The sequence below is a fragment of the Triticum aestivum genome, chromosome 7A (assembly GCF_018294505.1).
Source record: "Triticum aestivum cultivar Chinese Spring chromosome 7A, IWGSC CS RefSeq v2.1, whole genome shotgun sequence".
Taxonomy (NCBI): domain Eukaryota; kingdom Viridiplantae; phylum Streptophyta; class Magnoliopsida; order Poales; family Poaceae; genus Triticum; species Triticum aestivum.
The window spans coordinates 128,068,480-128,081,612 of record NC_057812.1 but is presented as its reverse complement, the minus strand read 5'-3'; the positions used below and the strand labels follow the sequence as shown (position 1 = coordinate 128,081,612).

Sequence of the window (13,133 nt, the reverse complement as noted above, 5' to 3'; positions counted from 1 at the left end):
GGTCTTGAGCCACAGGCCGAAGTGAGGGGTAATGCGGAGGAAGGCCTCACATACGACAATAAATGCTGAGATGTGGAGAAAGGAGTCCGAGGCTAGATTGTGGAAATCTAGCCCGTAATAGAACATCAAACCCCTAACGAAGAGATCCAGAGTGAGGCCTAGACCTCGGAGGAAGTGGGATATGAACACAACGTTCTCGTTGGGTTCGGGAGTAGGGACGACCTGCCCTCGAGCAGGCAGCCAATGCGAAACCTCGATGGTCAGGTATCTGGCCTCCCTCAACTTCTTGATATCCTCTTCCGTAACGGAGGAGGGCATCCACCGGCCTTGAAGGCTAGATCCGGACATGATTGAAGGTCCGAAGCACCTGACCCGGGCTTTGGGTGTTAGAACTTGAGGCGGGGGAAGGATTCGATTGAGCACGGGAGGGAAAAAACTAAAAGCTTTGTCCCTTTATAAAGAGGGTGAATATCAAGTGTCCTCCTAGTGGCCATTTGGGACTTGCCTAAAATCTAGGAGTCCTAGGCACGGTTGGGTTACCCACGCCTGTATTGATGAGAATCCCGTAATAAGGGGGACACGATCTCTGCTTTGACAAGATGTGTCAAAAAGCTGCCTCGTGTTATGTGCGGGGCTAGTTAAAGGAAACGGTTCGAATAATCACCGGGCCATGGCTTAATGTCATGTTGCCAAAACAAGTCAGCAAATTAGATTTGTGGAAATATTATTCACTCTACGGTGGTATGTGGAACTTATTTTGCAGGGTCGGACACTATCCTTGTATTCAAATTCTTCCGTGGTGTATTCGGAGGAGGAACCCACCTTGCAATGCCGAAGACAATACTGTGCGCCGGACTCAACGTCATTGAAGCCTGGTTCAGGGGCTACTAAGGGAGTCCTGGATTAGGGGGTCTCTGGACAGCCGGACTATATGCTTTGGTCGGACTGTTAGACTACGAAGATACAAGATTGAAGACTTCGTCTCGTGTCCGGATGGGACTCTACTTGGCGTGGAAGGCATGCTAGGCAATACGGATATGTATATCTCCTACTTTGTAACCGACCTTGTGTAACCCTAGCCCTTTCCGGTGTCTATATAAACCGGAGGGTTTTAGTCTGTAGGACAACATACAATCATACCATAGGCTAGCTTCTAGGGTTTAGCCTCTCCGATCTCGTGGTAGATCAACTCTTGTAATACTCATATGATCAAGAATAAATCAAGCAGGACGTAGGGTTTTACCTTCATCAAGAGGGTCCGAACCTGGTTAAAACATCGTGTCCCCTGCCTCCTGTTACCATCCGCCTTAGACGCACAGTTCGGGACCCCCTACCCGAGATCCGCCGGTTTTGACACCGACAGGGACCCACCCCAGTCAAAGCGTACGTAGCGTTGTCTGTCTGGTCACGAATGTGTAGGTACATAATGGTCGATCGGTCTCTCTGTAAGTATGAACCATGGCCGAGTAAGTAGCGGCATGTGTCGTTGTAGAGCACCCTACATAGTAGTTCACGCAGTCCCGTCTAAGTCCTGTGCACGTACGTACAACCACAGGGCAAAAAATACAGCCACGTACGTACAAACGGGCGGGGTCTCAAGCGCGTACTCGCGCATATATACGAATGGCCAGGGCTTGTGTACATGGAGAGGCAACAGACGACAGCAACGACGTCATGTTCATCGGTAGCGAACCGGTTAGGTCGGAACGGAGAAACATCGTCCTGTTCACCGGGAGGCAACCGACTCGGTTGTAATGCGTCCTGTTCAACGGGAGCCAACCGGCTTGGACGAAACAGCCGAAACGGGGTCTGGTGTACCACAGAATGGAGGAAACGGCGTTCGGTTCGACCGGCCACGGTCGAAATGGGATCGTGTTCATCAGGAGGGGTCTTGCGTAGCGCAAAACGGAGAAACGGACTTGTGTTCGAGTGCCTATGGTCAAAACGGGGTCCTATTGATCGGGGGGTGTGGCGTACCGCAAAACGGAGGAAACGGACTTGTGTTGGAGCGCCTATGGTCAAAACGAGGTCCTGTTCATCCACCATCTACTGCCTCGCTCCAGCCTCCACGAGCAACTGTTCATCCACCTTCGACCTCCTCCAGCCTCCACGGCTACTATTCATCCAGCCTCCACCGGCTGCTGTTCATAGAGCCTCCACGGTGTCCTGTTCATCCACCCCCAACCGGTTGGGGTGCGGCGGACTCCTTGGGGTCCTATTCATCCAGCGGCAATGGCCTACTGCCACGGGGTCCTGTTCATCCAACCCCCACCAGGAACTGTTCATCCACATCCAATCAACCGGATCGACTCACCACGTCTCGACTCGTTCTACGTACCGCACGCATGGTAGCAACGGTCACTATTCATCAAGAGGCAACCCAACACCGGCTGGCTACGTCTCGCACGGGGGCTCGATTGGCATCAGTAAGGAGCAGCAGTGATCGATCAATCGGGTTCAGTTAGTAGCAGCAGCAACGAAGGAATTGCTCGGGTTCAGTCAGCAGCGAATGAATCGCTTGGGTTCAGTTAACAGCCAAGGGACCGATCGCTCGGGTTCAGTAACGTGTGATCGCTTGTGTTCAGTTAGCCAACGCCTCACACACACGCGCGTACACGAGAGAAACGCACAAACCACAGTGCATCTCTCAACCCCTACCACCCACCGTAACTGGAAACTCCGTGATATTTTCCTCACCCTCGCTTCTACCATGATTTTTTCCGTCGGATGGCCCAAAGAATGTCATGCAGCTGCGTCTCCGGCCCGCCTAGGACGAAAAGCCCATTTTCTGTCATGATTTTTTGTCATAGAAGTAGGAGCCCACTACATCTATGATGATACCGTGTTTTGTCACAATTATCGTCATAGAAGTGTCATAAGCATGCCAATTTTTTTTGTTCGACCCAAAATGTCACGGATGTGTCTTTTTTTGTAGTGTACTGACATGCAACTTCCATCGTCCCGTTTTATCATGACACATACCATCATTGTCATATTGCTTTGCATGCGCATATAGTTGGCATAGTATTTGTGGCTTGGCCACCGTTCATATTTTTTATACATGTCACGGTAGATCATTACACATCCTGATACACTGCCAGCGGCATTCATATAGAGTCATATTTTTGTTCTAGTATCGAGTTGTAATTCTTGAGTTGTAAGTAAATAAAAGTGTGATTATCATCAGTATTAGAGCATTTCCCCATGTGATTAAAGGATGATGGAGACTATGATTGCCCCACAAGTCGGGATGAGACTCCGGACAAAAATAAAAAAGAGGCCAAAGAGCCCATATAAAAAATGAAATAAAAAAAGAGGCTAAAGAGCCCAAAAAGAAAAAAGAAAAAAAAGAGAAAAGAGAGAAGGGACAATGTTACTATCCTTTTCCACACTTGTTCTTCATGATAGAGAGTCCCCTATTTTGTCACTTTCATATACTACTAGTGGGATTTTTCATTATAGAACTTGGCTTGTATGTTCCAATGATGGCTTCCTCAAATGCCCTAGGTCTTCATGAGCAAGGAAGTTGGATGCACACCCACTTAGTTTCCTTTTGAGATTTCATACACTTATAGCTTTAGTGCATCTGTTGCATGGCAATCCCTACTCCTTGCATTGACATCAGTTGATGGGCATCTCCATAGCCCATTGATTAGCCTTGTCAATGTGAGACTTTCTCCTTTTTGTCTTCTCCACACAACCTCCAACATCATATTCTATTCCACCCATAGTGCAATATCCATGGCTCACGCTCATGTATTGCATGAGAGTTGAAAAAGGTAAAGCACGTTAAAATGTATAAACCAATTGCTTGGCTTGTCATCAGAGTTGTGCATGATAAATACTTTGTGTTAAGAAGATGGAGCATGACAAGACTATATGGTTTTGTAGGGATAACTTTTCTTAGCCATGATATTTTGAGAAAACATGATTGCTTTTTGGTATGCTTGAAGTATTATTGTTTTTATGTCAATATTAAACTTTTGTTTTGAATCTTACGGATCTGAATATTCATCCATAAAGAAAGATTACATGATAAACATGTTAGGTAGCATTCCACATAAAAAAAATCCGTTTTTAGCATTTACCTACTCGAGGGCGAGCAGGAATTAAGCTTGGGGATGCTTGATACGTCTCCAATGTATCTATAATTTTTGATTGTTCCATGCTATTATATTATCAACCTTGGATGTTTTATATGCATTATTATGCTATTTTATTCCATTTTCTCGGACTAACCTATTAACCTAGTGCCAAGTGCTAGTTGCTGTTTTTCCCCTTGTTTTTGCCTTTTCTGAAAATCAATACCAAGCGGAATGAAACTTTTTGAGGATTTTTCTTGGACCAGAATACACCTAGGAACCTTGGAGAGGGGGTCAGAGGGGCCACCAGTTGGCGACAATCTTGGAGGATGCGCCCTGGGGGGGGGGGGGTAGGCTTGTGGGTCCTCTGATGCTCCTCCAACCCTAATTTTTGCTCTATAAATACCTAAATATTCCTCGTATACCAAAGGGCACACCAAAAATACTTTTCCGCTGCCACAAGTTTCTGTTCTTAAGATCCCATCTAGAGGCCTTCGCTGGTACTCCGCCAGAGGGGGATTCGACTACGAAAGGCTTCTATATCAACCTTGCTACCCTTCCGATGATGTGTGAGTAGTTTACCACAGACCTACGGGTACATAGTTAGTAGCTAGATGAATTCTTCTCTCTCTTTGATCTTCAATACAATGTTCTCCTCGATGTTCCTGGAGACCTATTCGATGTAATCTTCTTTTGAAGTGCATTTGTTGAGATCTGATGAATTGTGGGTTTATGATTAGATTATCTATGCATATTATTTGAGTCTTCTCTGAACTTTTTTATGCATGATTAAGATAGCTTTATATTTCTCTCCAATCTATTGATTTGGTTTGGCCAACTAGATTGATTTTTCTTGCAATGGGAGATGTCCTTTGTATTGGGTTCAATCTTGCGGTGCTTATTCCCAATGACAGAAGGGGACATGACACGTATTTGTATTGTTGCCATTAAGGATAAAAAGGTGAGGTTTATTCATATTGATTGGATCTATCCCTCTACATCATGTCATCTTGCTTAAGGTATTACTCCGTTCTTGTTAAGTTAAGACACTAAATGTATGCTAGACAACGGTCAATGTGTGGAGTAATAATAGAAGATGCAGGCATGAGTTGGTCTACTTATCACGGACATGATGCCTATATTCATGACCATTGCCTTAAATATCGTCATAACTATGCGCTTTTCTATCAATTGCTCAACCGTAATTTGTTTACCCACCCTATGTGTTCTTTCAAGAGAGAATCCTCTAGTGAAAACTATGGCCCCCAGGTCTATTTCTATCATATTATTTTTAGATCTATAAAACCAAAAACCCAAAAATACCTTGCTGCAATTTACTTACCTTTACTTTATTTTGCACTTTTAGTTATCTTTTATACCCATCTCTATCAGATCTCATCCTTGCAAGTAACCATGAAGGGATTGACAACCCCTTTATCATGTTGGGTGCAAGTATTTGTTTGTTCATGCAAGTGCTATCATTGTACTTGTGTGTTCCTCCTACTGGATTGATACCTTGGTTCTTAACTGAGGGAAGTACTTATCTCTACATTGCTGCATCACCCTTTTCTCTTCAAGGGAAAAACCAATGCAAGCTTAGCATAAGCTGTATTTAATTGATTGGCCTTTTCAAAAACCGTATCGGTTACTATGGTTGAATTTTAGGGTCAAAGACTATAGATGATTAGCAAGCGGTTTAGTTATAACCTTTAGGCAACCATTAGGAGTGTGCTGGGTCTGAAGTCATTTACTAGTGCCTTCAAGGTTTAATTTGCCTTCCAAGAATTGAGAGCACAAAGCATAGAAATCTTCCTTGATAATGAGCCAATGGGCCTCAGAAAACCACTAGTAAATCATTCTGCCCCAGGAGCTCGATCAGCTAGCATTTCTTTGATCCCTTTCTTATTTTCCTCTCGGGTAAAAGGAGTGAGCTGATCGAGGACTTAATTATTTTTAATAATGTTATCAAGAATAAATTTCATCTCACGTGGGGAGGACGTGCTGAACCTTTCTTTAAAGTATTGAAAGATGATTGATTCTTTACCTTCGTGACCTTCAATGTAAGAGCCATCTGAAGTGGTAAGCGATGGAATGCTATTTCTTCAGTATCGTTCAGATGCCATGAATTTGAAAAATTCGAAGCTCTCATCTCCAATTTGAATCCATGTAATAATGCAAAAAAATTGCCAATACTATTTCTGATAGGATAAAAGGTGAAGCAAGTGTTTCTTCAGAATAGTCCTAAAGTTGGCTCCAGGGATTGTTAAAGCTCTTTTTTCCAAACTATCAATTCTAACAAGAGCCTTATTAGAGTTTTCATTTGCAATGGAGCATTTGGGAATGTTCTTGCTCCACTTTTTAAGTTCATAACGCAAGTTCTTGAACTTTCTACAAAGAATAGTGACACTGTTGCTGGCTCCTACCAGTTTTGACCAAGTAGCTTGAATAACTTCCAAGAAACTCGGGTGTTGTATTCAGTAGGACTCAAATTGGAAGAGCATTGGTCTCAATGTTAACAACACAAGGTATGTGGTCAGACATAGGCTTTCCTAGGGGTTTAATTTGTTCAATGGTTGCTAGTGAGAAACAAATCAAATTGTTCCAGCAAAGGGTCAATCTGCATATTGCTCAATGTGTAGGCTCTACCTTTCATGGGCAATTAAATCAGGCTGTGTGTGCGCATAAATTCTTTCAAAGTTATCATATCAGAATAATTCCCCTGGTTTGTTGCAATTTTCTGGAATGCGAATGAAATTGTAATCTCCTACTTGAAGCCATTCTTCATCATGGGGGATGCTTAATCCAAAAATCCAGTTGGTATAATTCACTCTTTGTTCTCCATGACAAGGCCCATAAATGTTAACTAGTCTCCAAGATTCTCCAGATTGTGTTGACCGAAAATGAATTACCATGTAGATGTTTGTCTGTGTGCTCGTTCCCATATGCTCATGTTACTTTGGCACATTCAAGTCACAAATTTATCGCAGGATGGATCTTCAGTTAGGGAACAAAAGCCATCAGAATTAATGTAGGATTAGTTATCCATTATCATCTCGGTCCTTGAATGCACTAAATGCCATTATGGTTTTCACATGCAAAAATTATTGTCGTGTAAGCGATATGCCCAGTATTATGAAAACCATAATGCCATTATGCCCAGTATACACGTGAAAACTTTTTCATAACACCACCATAATTCTGGAATATGTTGTTGATAGAATGCATATATGCTTTTCTTGTTTACTAATCTACAACTATACCTACTTCACAGCAATCCCCAGAACTAGTAATTCTAAAGTTATTTACGGTGAATAACATTTATAGAGTGGACACAATACATTAGCTTGTAAAATATTATTCACATAAATAAAATAAAAATATATGCCACCCCATATAATGCGAAGCGCAAAATATAACTCACATAAACCAAGTATTAACATAGACTAAGCATGGTATGTAAAATCTTACATTTATTTTACAAGAAACAGGCATCCTGCATGAATAGAGTACACGGAGAGGTGCAACGGGAGCATAACGATCCCTTGAAGACATTTATACGCTATAATTTATTTTAGCGTGGCTCTTTTAATCTGTAATCATCAGGTGGATTAGATTATTCTATATTATAAATCACACAACGATCAAAATTAATTTGCTCTAGCAATAAGTATAAACTAATAGTTTAAACTTGCTATTATAAATTTACTGGAAGTATTAACTAATTTTAAACATTTTAAAGCTTTTTAATAGTCGATTTTGTTTGTTTGACTAGAGCATCCCGGATGTCATTTCTGCATGAAATTTTGCACACACCTAAAATACTCGAGCATCTTTGATTTTTTAAGTTCTTTGCTAGCTACTTTAGTTGGAATTCACTGTTCATCAGAGCAAATGAGTTCGGTCACGAAAAGCAATTTCCGAATGTGTTACAAATCAACTAAGCATGAAAGGAAAAATATATAAAGAGAATAACAACATATTTTTTCTGCAAATACGCAATGCCGTGGATCATTTCATTGATAGGGGGAAAAGAAAATACAGGGTCCTACTCATTGTGGCACATGCTGGCGTCCCAAAGAGTGTAAGTTGAGCACCGGCGCGTGCAGCCTCCCATTGCACCAAGCATCTAGCACATCGGCTCTGTGGTAATCGGCTCCCAAATTTACATGACAAAAATGCAAGCGAGCCTGCTTGCAGCATGGAATGAATCATCGCTAAAACAAAGAAGCACGTCACCTTTAGAATAAGACTGCATGCTATTTTCCAGGAAGTACTCTAGCTACTCTCTAAGGTTTTCCTCAAATAATGGTAATTCTGGCAAAAGATTAATTAGTAGGTAAAAAAAGACGGAATTAAGTCATTCTAATATATGTGCACCCACCAAAAGAGAGGAGGAGATGCAAACGCAAGTACCCAACACAAGGAGCGGGGGCTCTCGAGCAAGATGGACGAAAGAAGCCAAGGAGCGGGGCTTCTCGAGCAAGATGGACGAAAGAAGCCAAGGAGCGGGGGTGGTTAGTAGATGGAGCCAAAGAAGGAAATGACGATACCATGGGTTGGCACTGGCAGTGAGCAGCACAATGTTGGCGTTACCAAGGCTTCTGTATAAATAGGAGAGCACCGGCCGGGAGGAATCACACATCAGAGCAAAAAGCCATCGCTCCCCTTCCATCCTCTCCTTCTATAGCCAGCCTCCAAGAGAGAGCGAGCGAGAGCCATGGACTTCGGCGACCACCAGCAGGGGGGCTCCGACAGCCAGCAGCAGCTGCAGGAGCGCCGGAAGCGCCAACGCCGCCACGCACAGGAGCAGGTCCAGAAGTTGGAGGAGTAGGTTCTAATCTCTTAATATCTTCATTTTTGTCCATTTCCCGTGATTTGCTGTTCTATGCATCTTCATACTACTGCGTACTAGACACTAGTGACAGAAACTAATCAATTATGTATGTGTGCGCGCGCAGGTCGTACAAGAAGTACGACCACCCCAATGAGATCCAGTGCGCTCAGCTTGGACGCGAGCTTGGTCTGGAGACCAAGCAGGTCAGATCCTGGTTCCAGAACCACCGGACACAGATCAAGGTATGGGTTATGGACTGGATCTCTGATTTGCTCCATAGTTTTCTATTTTTTCATTTTCTCGATCTCGTGTCCTCGATCGGTGATGCAATTAACGGGCTGGAATCTTTATGATGGCATGGCAGATTGAGCACGAGCGGCTGGAGAACCGCTTCCTCCGCTGGGAGAACACAAGTCTCCGCTCCGAGATCATGGCAGTGCGGGAGGCGCTCAAGAACTCCGCCACCTGCCCCCACTGCGTCCTCAAGGACTGCATCGACCAGCAGGAGCTCAATCGGGAGAACGCTCGCCTCAAGGCGGGGCTCCTCCACTGCACCACATCTTTCCAAGATGAACCCTAGCTTTACTTTTTGCATGTCGACGTTCCTCCGCCATGCTTTCGGCGAGGAAATTGTATGACCAAACATGCATAAGTTCGAATAAACTAGTACAAGGTTTCGAATAAGAGACATGATTTGGTCCTGAATAATTCTTAGTTGTCAGATCTTCATCGAGTCGTGGGCAATTTGTTGTGCCTTTGTGTTGTGACTGAGGACTGTGCCTACACAAACTGCCGCGCGCAGAAGTCTTGTACTCTAGTTCGTACTCATTTATTAGTTGGAGCCACCATAGGAAGCTCCAACATTACTCCTGGGAGAAGTCAGAACAAAGGAGATCTACCTACTCAATTCGATGTATGAGATTATATTTCATGAAGAGCCGGTTCTGCTACTTCTGTAAGAAATATGGTTTCCTTCGATAATACTAGTAGATCGCGTCGTTCCTTGTGTTGTGTGTTGTGACTTGTGAATTGTAACTATTGTCCCGCTCGTCGACCGGCAGGACGCGGCTGCTTGGTTCCTCTCCGCAGCGTCAACCCTGTTAGATGTGAGACCGTGAGAAGCTCATCACCACATGGTCTACATCAGATAAAGTGGAGAGAGATCTAAGTATCTAACACGCCAAATCCAAGGAACAGGTTATTTGTTTAACAGCCTAAGATTGATAGGTTTTCCTAAATTGATCGCAGCTTTCTGGGCCCTTCTCGTCAAAATTTAAGCATAAGATGGATTGTAGCATATCGATCTGACAATGCATACTGCCACGCAACTCAAAAAAATCCTGGATATGTTTGCCAACGCTACTGTCCTCTTGCTGAATCTTCACAAGACTACCTTCCTAGCTACCCATCCACGTCCAGCCCTCCATCGCTGCGGATGCGCCGTTTCTACCTCCCCCCAGCCCTATCTAGGCCTACTTCTTTCCCCCACCAAGCTCCCCTATTCAGCCTTCCAACCGATCGTCCAATGCTCTCTCAAATACCTCAGCGGCTCGATTTCCTGTCTACTTTCTCGGCTCTCGGGGTGCTAGGTTGACCTTTCTTTCTTCTGTATTTGACTCTTGTTGTCTATTTCATGTCTGTTTTCGCATTTCCAACTGTTTTTTTGAAAGAACTTGATGCAATTCGTCAAGCCTTTTTTTACTGCATTGGAAACTTATACAGAGACTCAATGTGTTATTGCTTGAAAAAATGTTTGCAAACCAAAAAATATGGTGGTCCAGATTTGAAGAACTTTGCTTACTGAATAATTATGTACTAATGAAGTTTGCTCTAAATTAGTACCATAGTGGCTATATACACATGCTATTGCTGACAAACATAACCATTCGTTCCTCTGGAAAATTATAAACTCACAACTCCCCACCCTTCAAAAAATCTCAATCGTCGTCACGAATAATGGCCTCACCACTTTCTTTTGGACTGATACCTGGGTCTCCTTCCAAACACTAGCCGCTCTCTGCCCACACTTTTTTTCCTTCTCATTTAACTTAACATCCTAGTGTCGCAGGTCTTGCAGGGCGGAGAACCTCTTCCTCCGCGAGGAGAACACGAGGATCCTGTCCGAGAACATGGTCGTGCGGGAGGTGCTCAAGAACTTCATCTGCCTCAACCCCAACTGCATCACCAAACACTACATCAACTAGCAGGAGGAGCTCAATAAGGAGAATGCTCGCCTCAAGGCGGGGTCCCTCAGATGCGCCACATCTTTCCAAGATGAGCTCTAGCTCTACTTTTTGCATGTCGACGTTCCTCCTCCATGCTTCTGGCAAAGAAATTGTATGACCAAACATGCATAAGTTGGAATAGACTACAAGGTTTTGAATAAGAGTTATGATTTGCTCCTGATTCTTGGTTTTCAGACTTCCATCCAACCACGGGGCAATTTGTTGTGCCTTTGTGTTGTAATTTGTAAGTGATGAGGACTGTGGCTACACAAACTGCCGAAGAAGTCTTGTACCTATTGAATTCGATGTATCAGATTATTTCATAAAAATCCGGTTCGATCTGCTACTTCCGATTCCTTCGATATACTACTAGTTGTGACTATTGTCCCGCATCGCCGGTCGGCAGGATGCGCCTACTCAGTTCCTCTCCGCGGCGTCACCCTTGTCAGAGCATCTCTAGCAGACCCCGTAAAACCGGTCAAACCCTTATAATTTTCAGATTTTAAGGGTTTGGCCGAAAAAAAGTTGCAGAACAGAAACCGTACAAGTGGTCCGACCCTTAAATATTTTAAGAGGCACCGTAAACCCACACCCAAAACCCATATATTTGAAGGTTCGAAGGCCAAACTAAGGGCGACCCTTATACCGGTCAAACCTCGTCGGGAAGGATGCGCTGCCGCAATTCCACCGCATAGCTCACCAGAATCATCAGTTGCCCACCAGAATCGGCGGCCACCCGCCGGAATCAGATGCCGGTTGTTCAAATTGGGGACGGAGAAGGACGGGGCGAGGTGGCCGGGATGAGCGCCATCTCGCGGATGTGACCGGCCGCCGCCGGGGGCGTTCGGGGGACGGCGGGGAACCACTACCGAAACAGGGTGCTACCCCGACGGCCAAAACAATGCCGACGACCACCGTCGGGTTCCTCGGAGATATGCCGACAGCCTGGTCCTGGCCGTCGGCGTATCCAGGTCGTCGGGTTAGACGGGGCTAAGCCGACGGCACCCGTCGGCATAGAACGGCCGCCGGCCTATCTGCAAGTACGCCGACAGCTGTCGTCGGCTTACAAGGGCTGTCGGCATAGTGGTGGGCCCGGCGACCCCGCTGTTGACGGGCGGCTAACGTCGTCAGAGCTATGCCGACGACCGAGGCGGGGGGCCGTCGGCATAGGTCCGCACGCCATGTCACCGATCCGGGCCGCACCGTCCAAGACATATGGTGACGGCTGCCGTCGGCATACCTTCCACGTCAGCGATCCGCGGCACGCCGCCCACCGCCTAAAACATGGCCGTCTCTATGCCGACGGCTCATAGCCGTCGGCATAGGTAGACTTTTTTTCATATATATTTTTTAAGCTTTTTTTTGTATTATTATATCAACTAACATGTAGCATGTTAAATATAAACATACATATGAATATATATGTAGTTTGTATTTTTTTCATATATTATGAATATATATATATAGTTTGTATTTTTTCGAGCACGTTAATAATGTGTGGCCATGTTCTTTTGAATATAGATCATTATATTTTATTAAAATCAAAAATAGCTATGCCGACAAAAGTTTTGTGGCGGTTGCAAACGCCCGACACCCGTCTCCAGAGTGTGACCCCCCTCACGTCCGCGTGTGCCCCCCTCATGGACGACACCGGCACCTGGAGGGGGGAAACGGACGCGTCGGTCTACACGGTGGATGTAGCTGTGGGTTTGGCCCGGATGTTGCTCCCAGGTGTACCTACGGGCCGACCTGACACAACCGGGTGCAGAGGTCCACTGGTCAAAGCCCGTCCGTGGGAAGTCAAAAGGCTAGATCTCGTGGTCAACCGCTCCACGGTTAGGCGGGATGGGGACCCTGGGGGGTAGCACAGCCACCGGAGCATCGTACCGGACCCTCATACATGCAAGGCGGTGTTGTTGCATGTTCAAAGAGGTGACACGCATCTCAGGGGCGTGGCCCCCCTAACGGACGGCGCCACCGCCGGCACGTGGA

The 13,133-nt window shown here is 45.1% G+C and overlaps 1 protein-coding gene across 1 annotated transcript; it reads left to right on the top strand.

Moving 5' to 3' along the window:
* Positions 1-8,729: 8,729 nt before the first annotated feature.
* LOC123148352 (homeobox-leucine zipper protein ROC8-like) lies at positions 8,730-9,828 on the top strand. The gene is made up of 3 exons (XM_044567741.1): positions 8,730-8,909; positions 9,041-9,158; positions 9,281-9,828. The coding sequence occupies exons 1-3, from the start codon at positions 8,800-8,802 to the stop codon at positions 9,494-9,496; spliced, it is 444 nt and encodes a 147-aa protein (XP_044423676.1). The 5' UTR covers positions 8,730-8,799; the 3' UTR covers positions 9,497-9,828.
* The last annotated feature ends 3,305 nt before the right edge of the window (positions 9,829-13,133 follow it).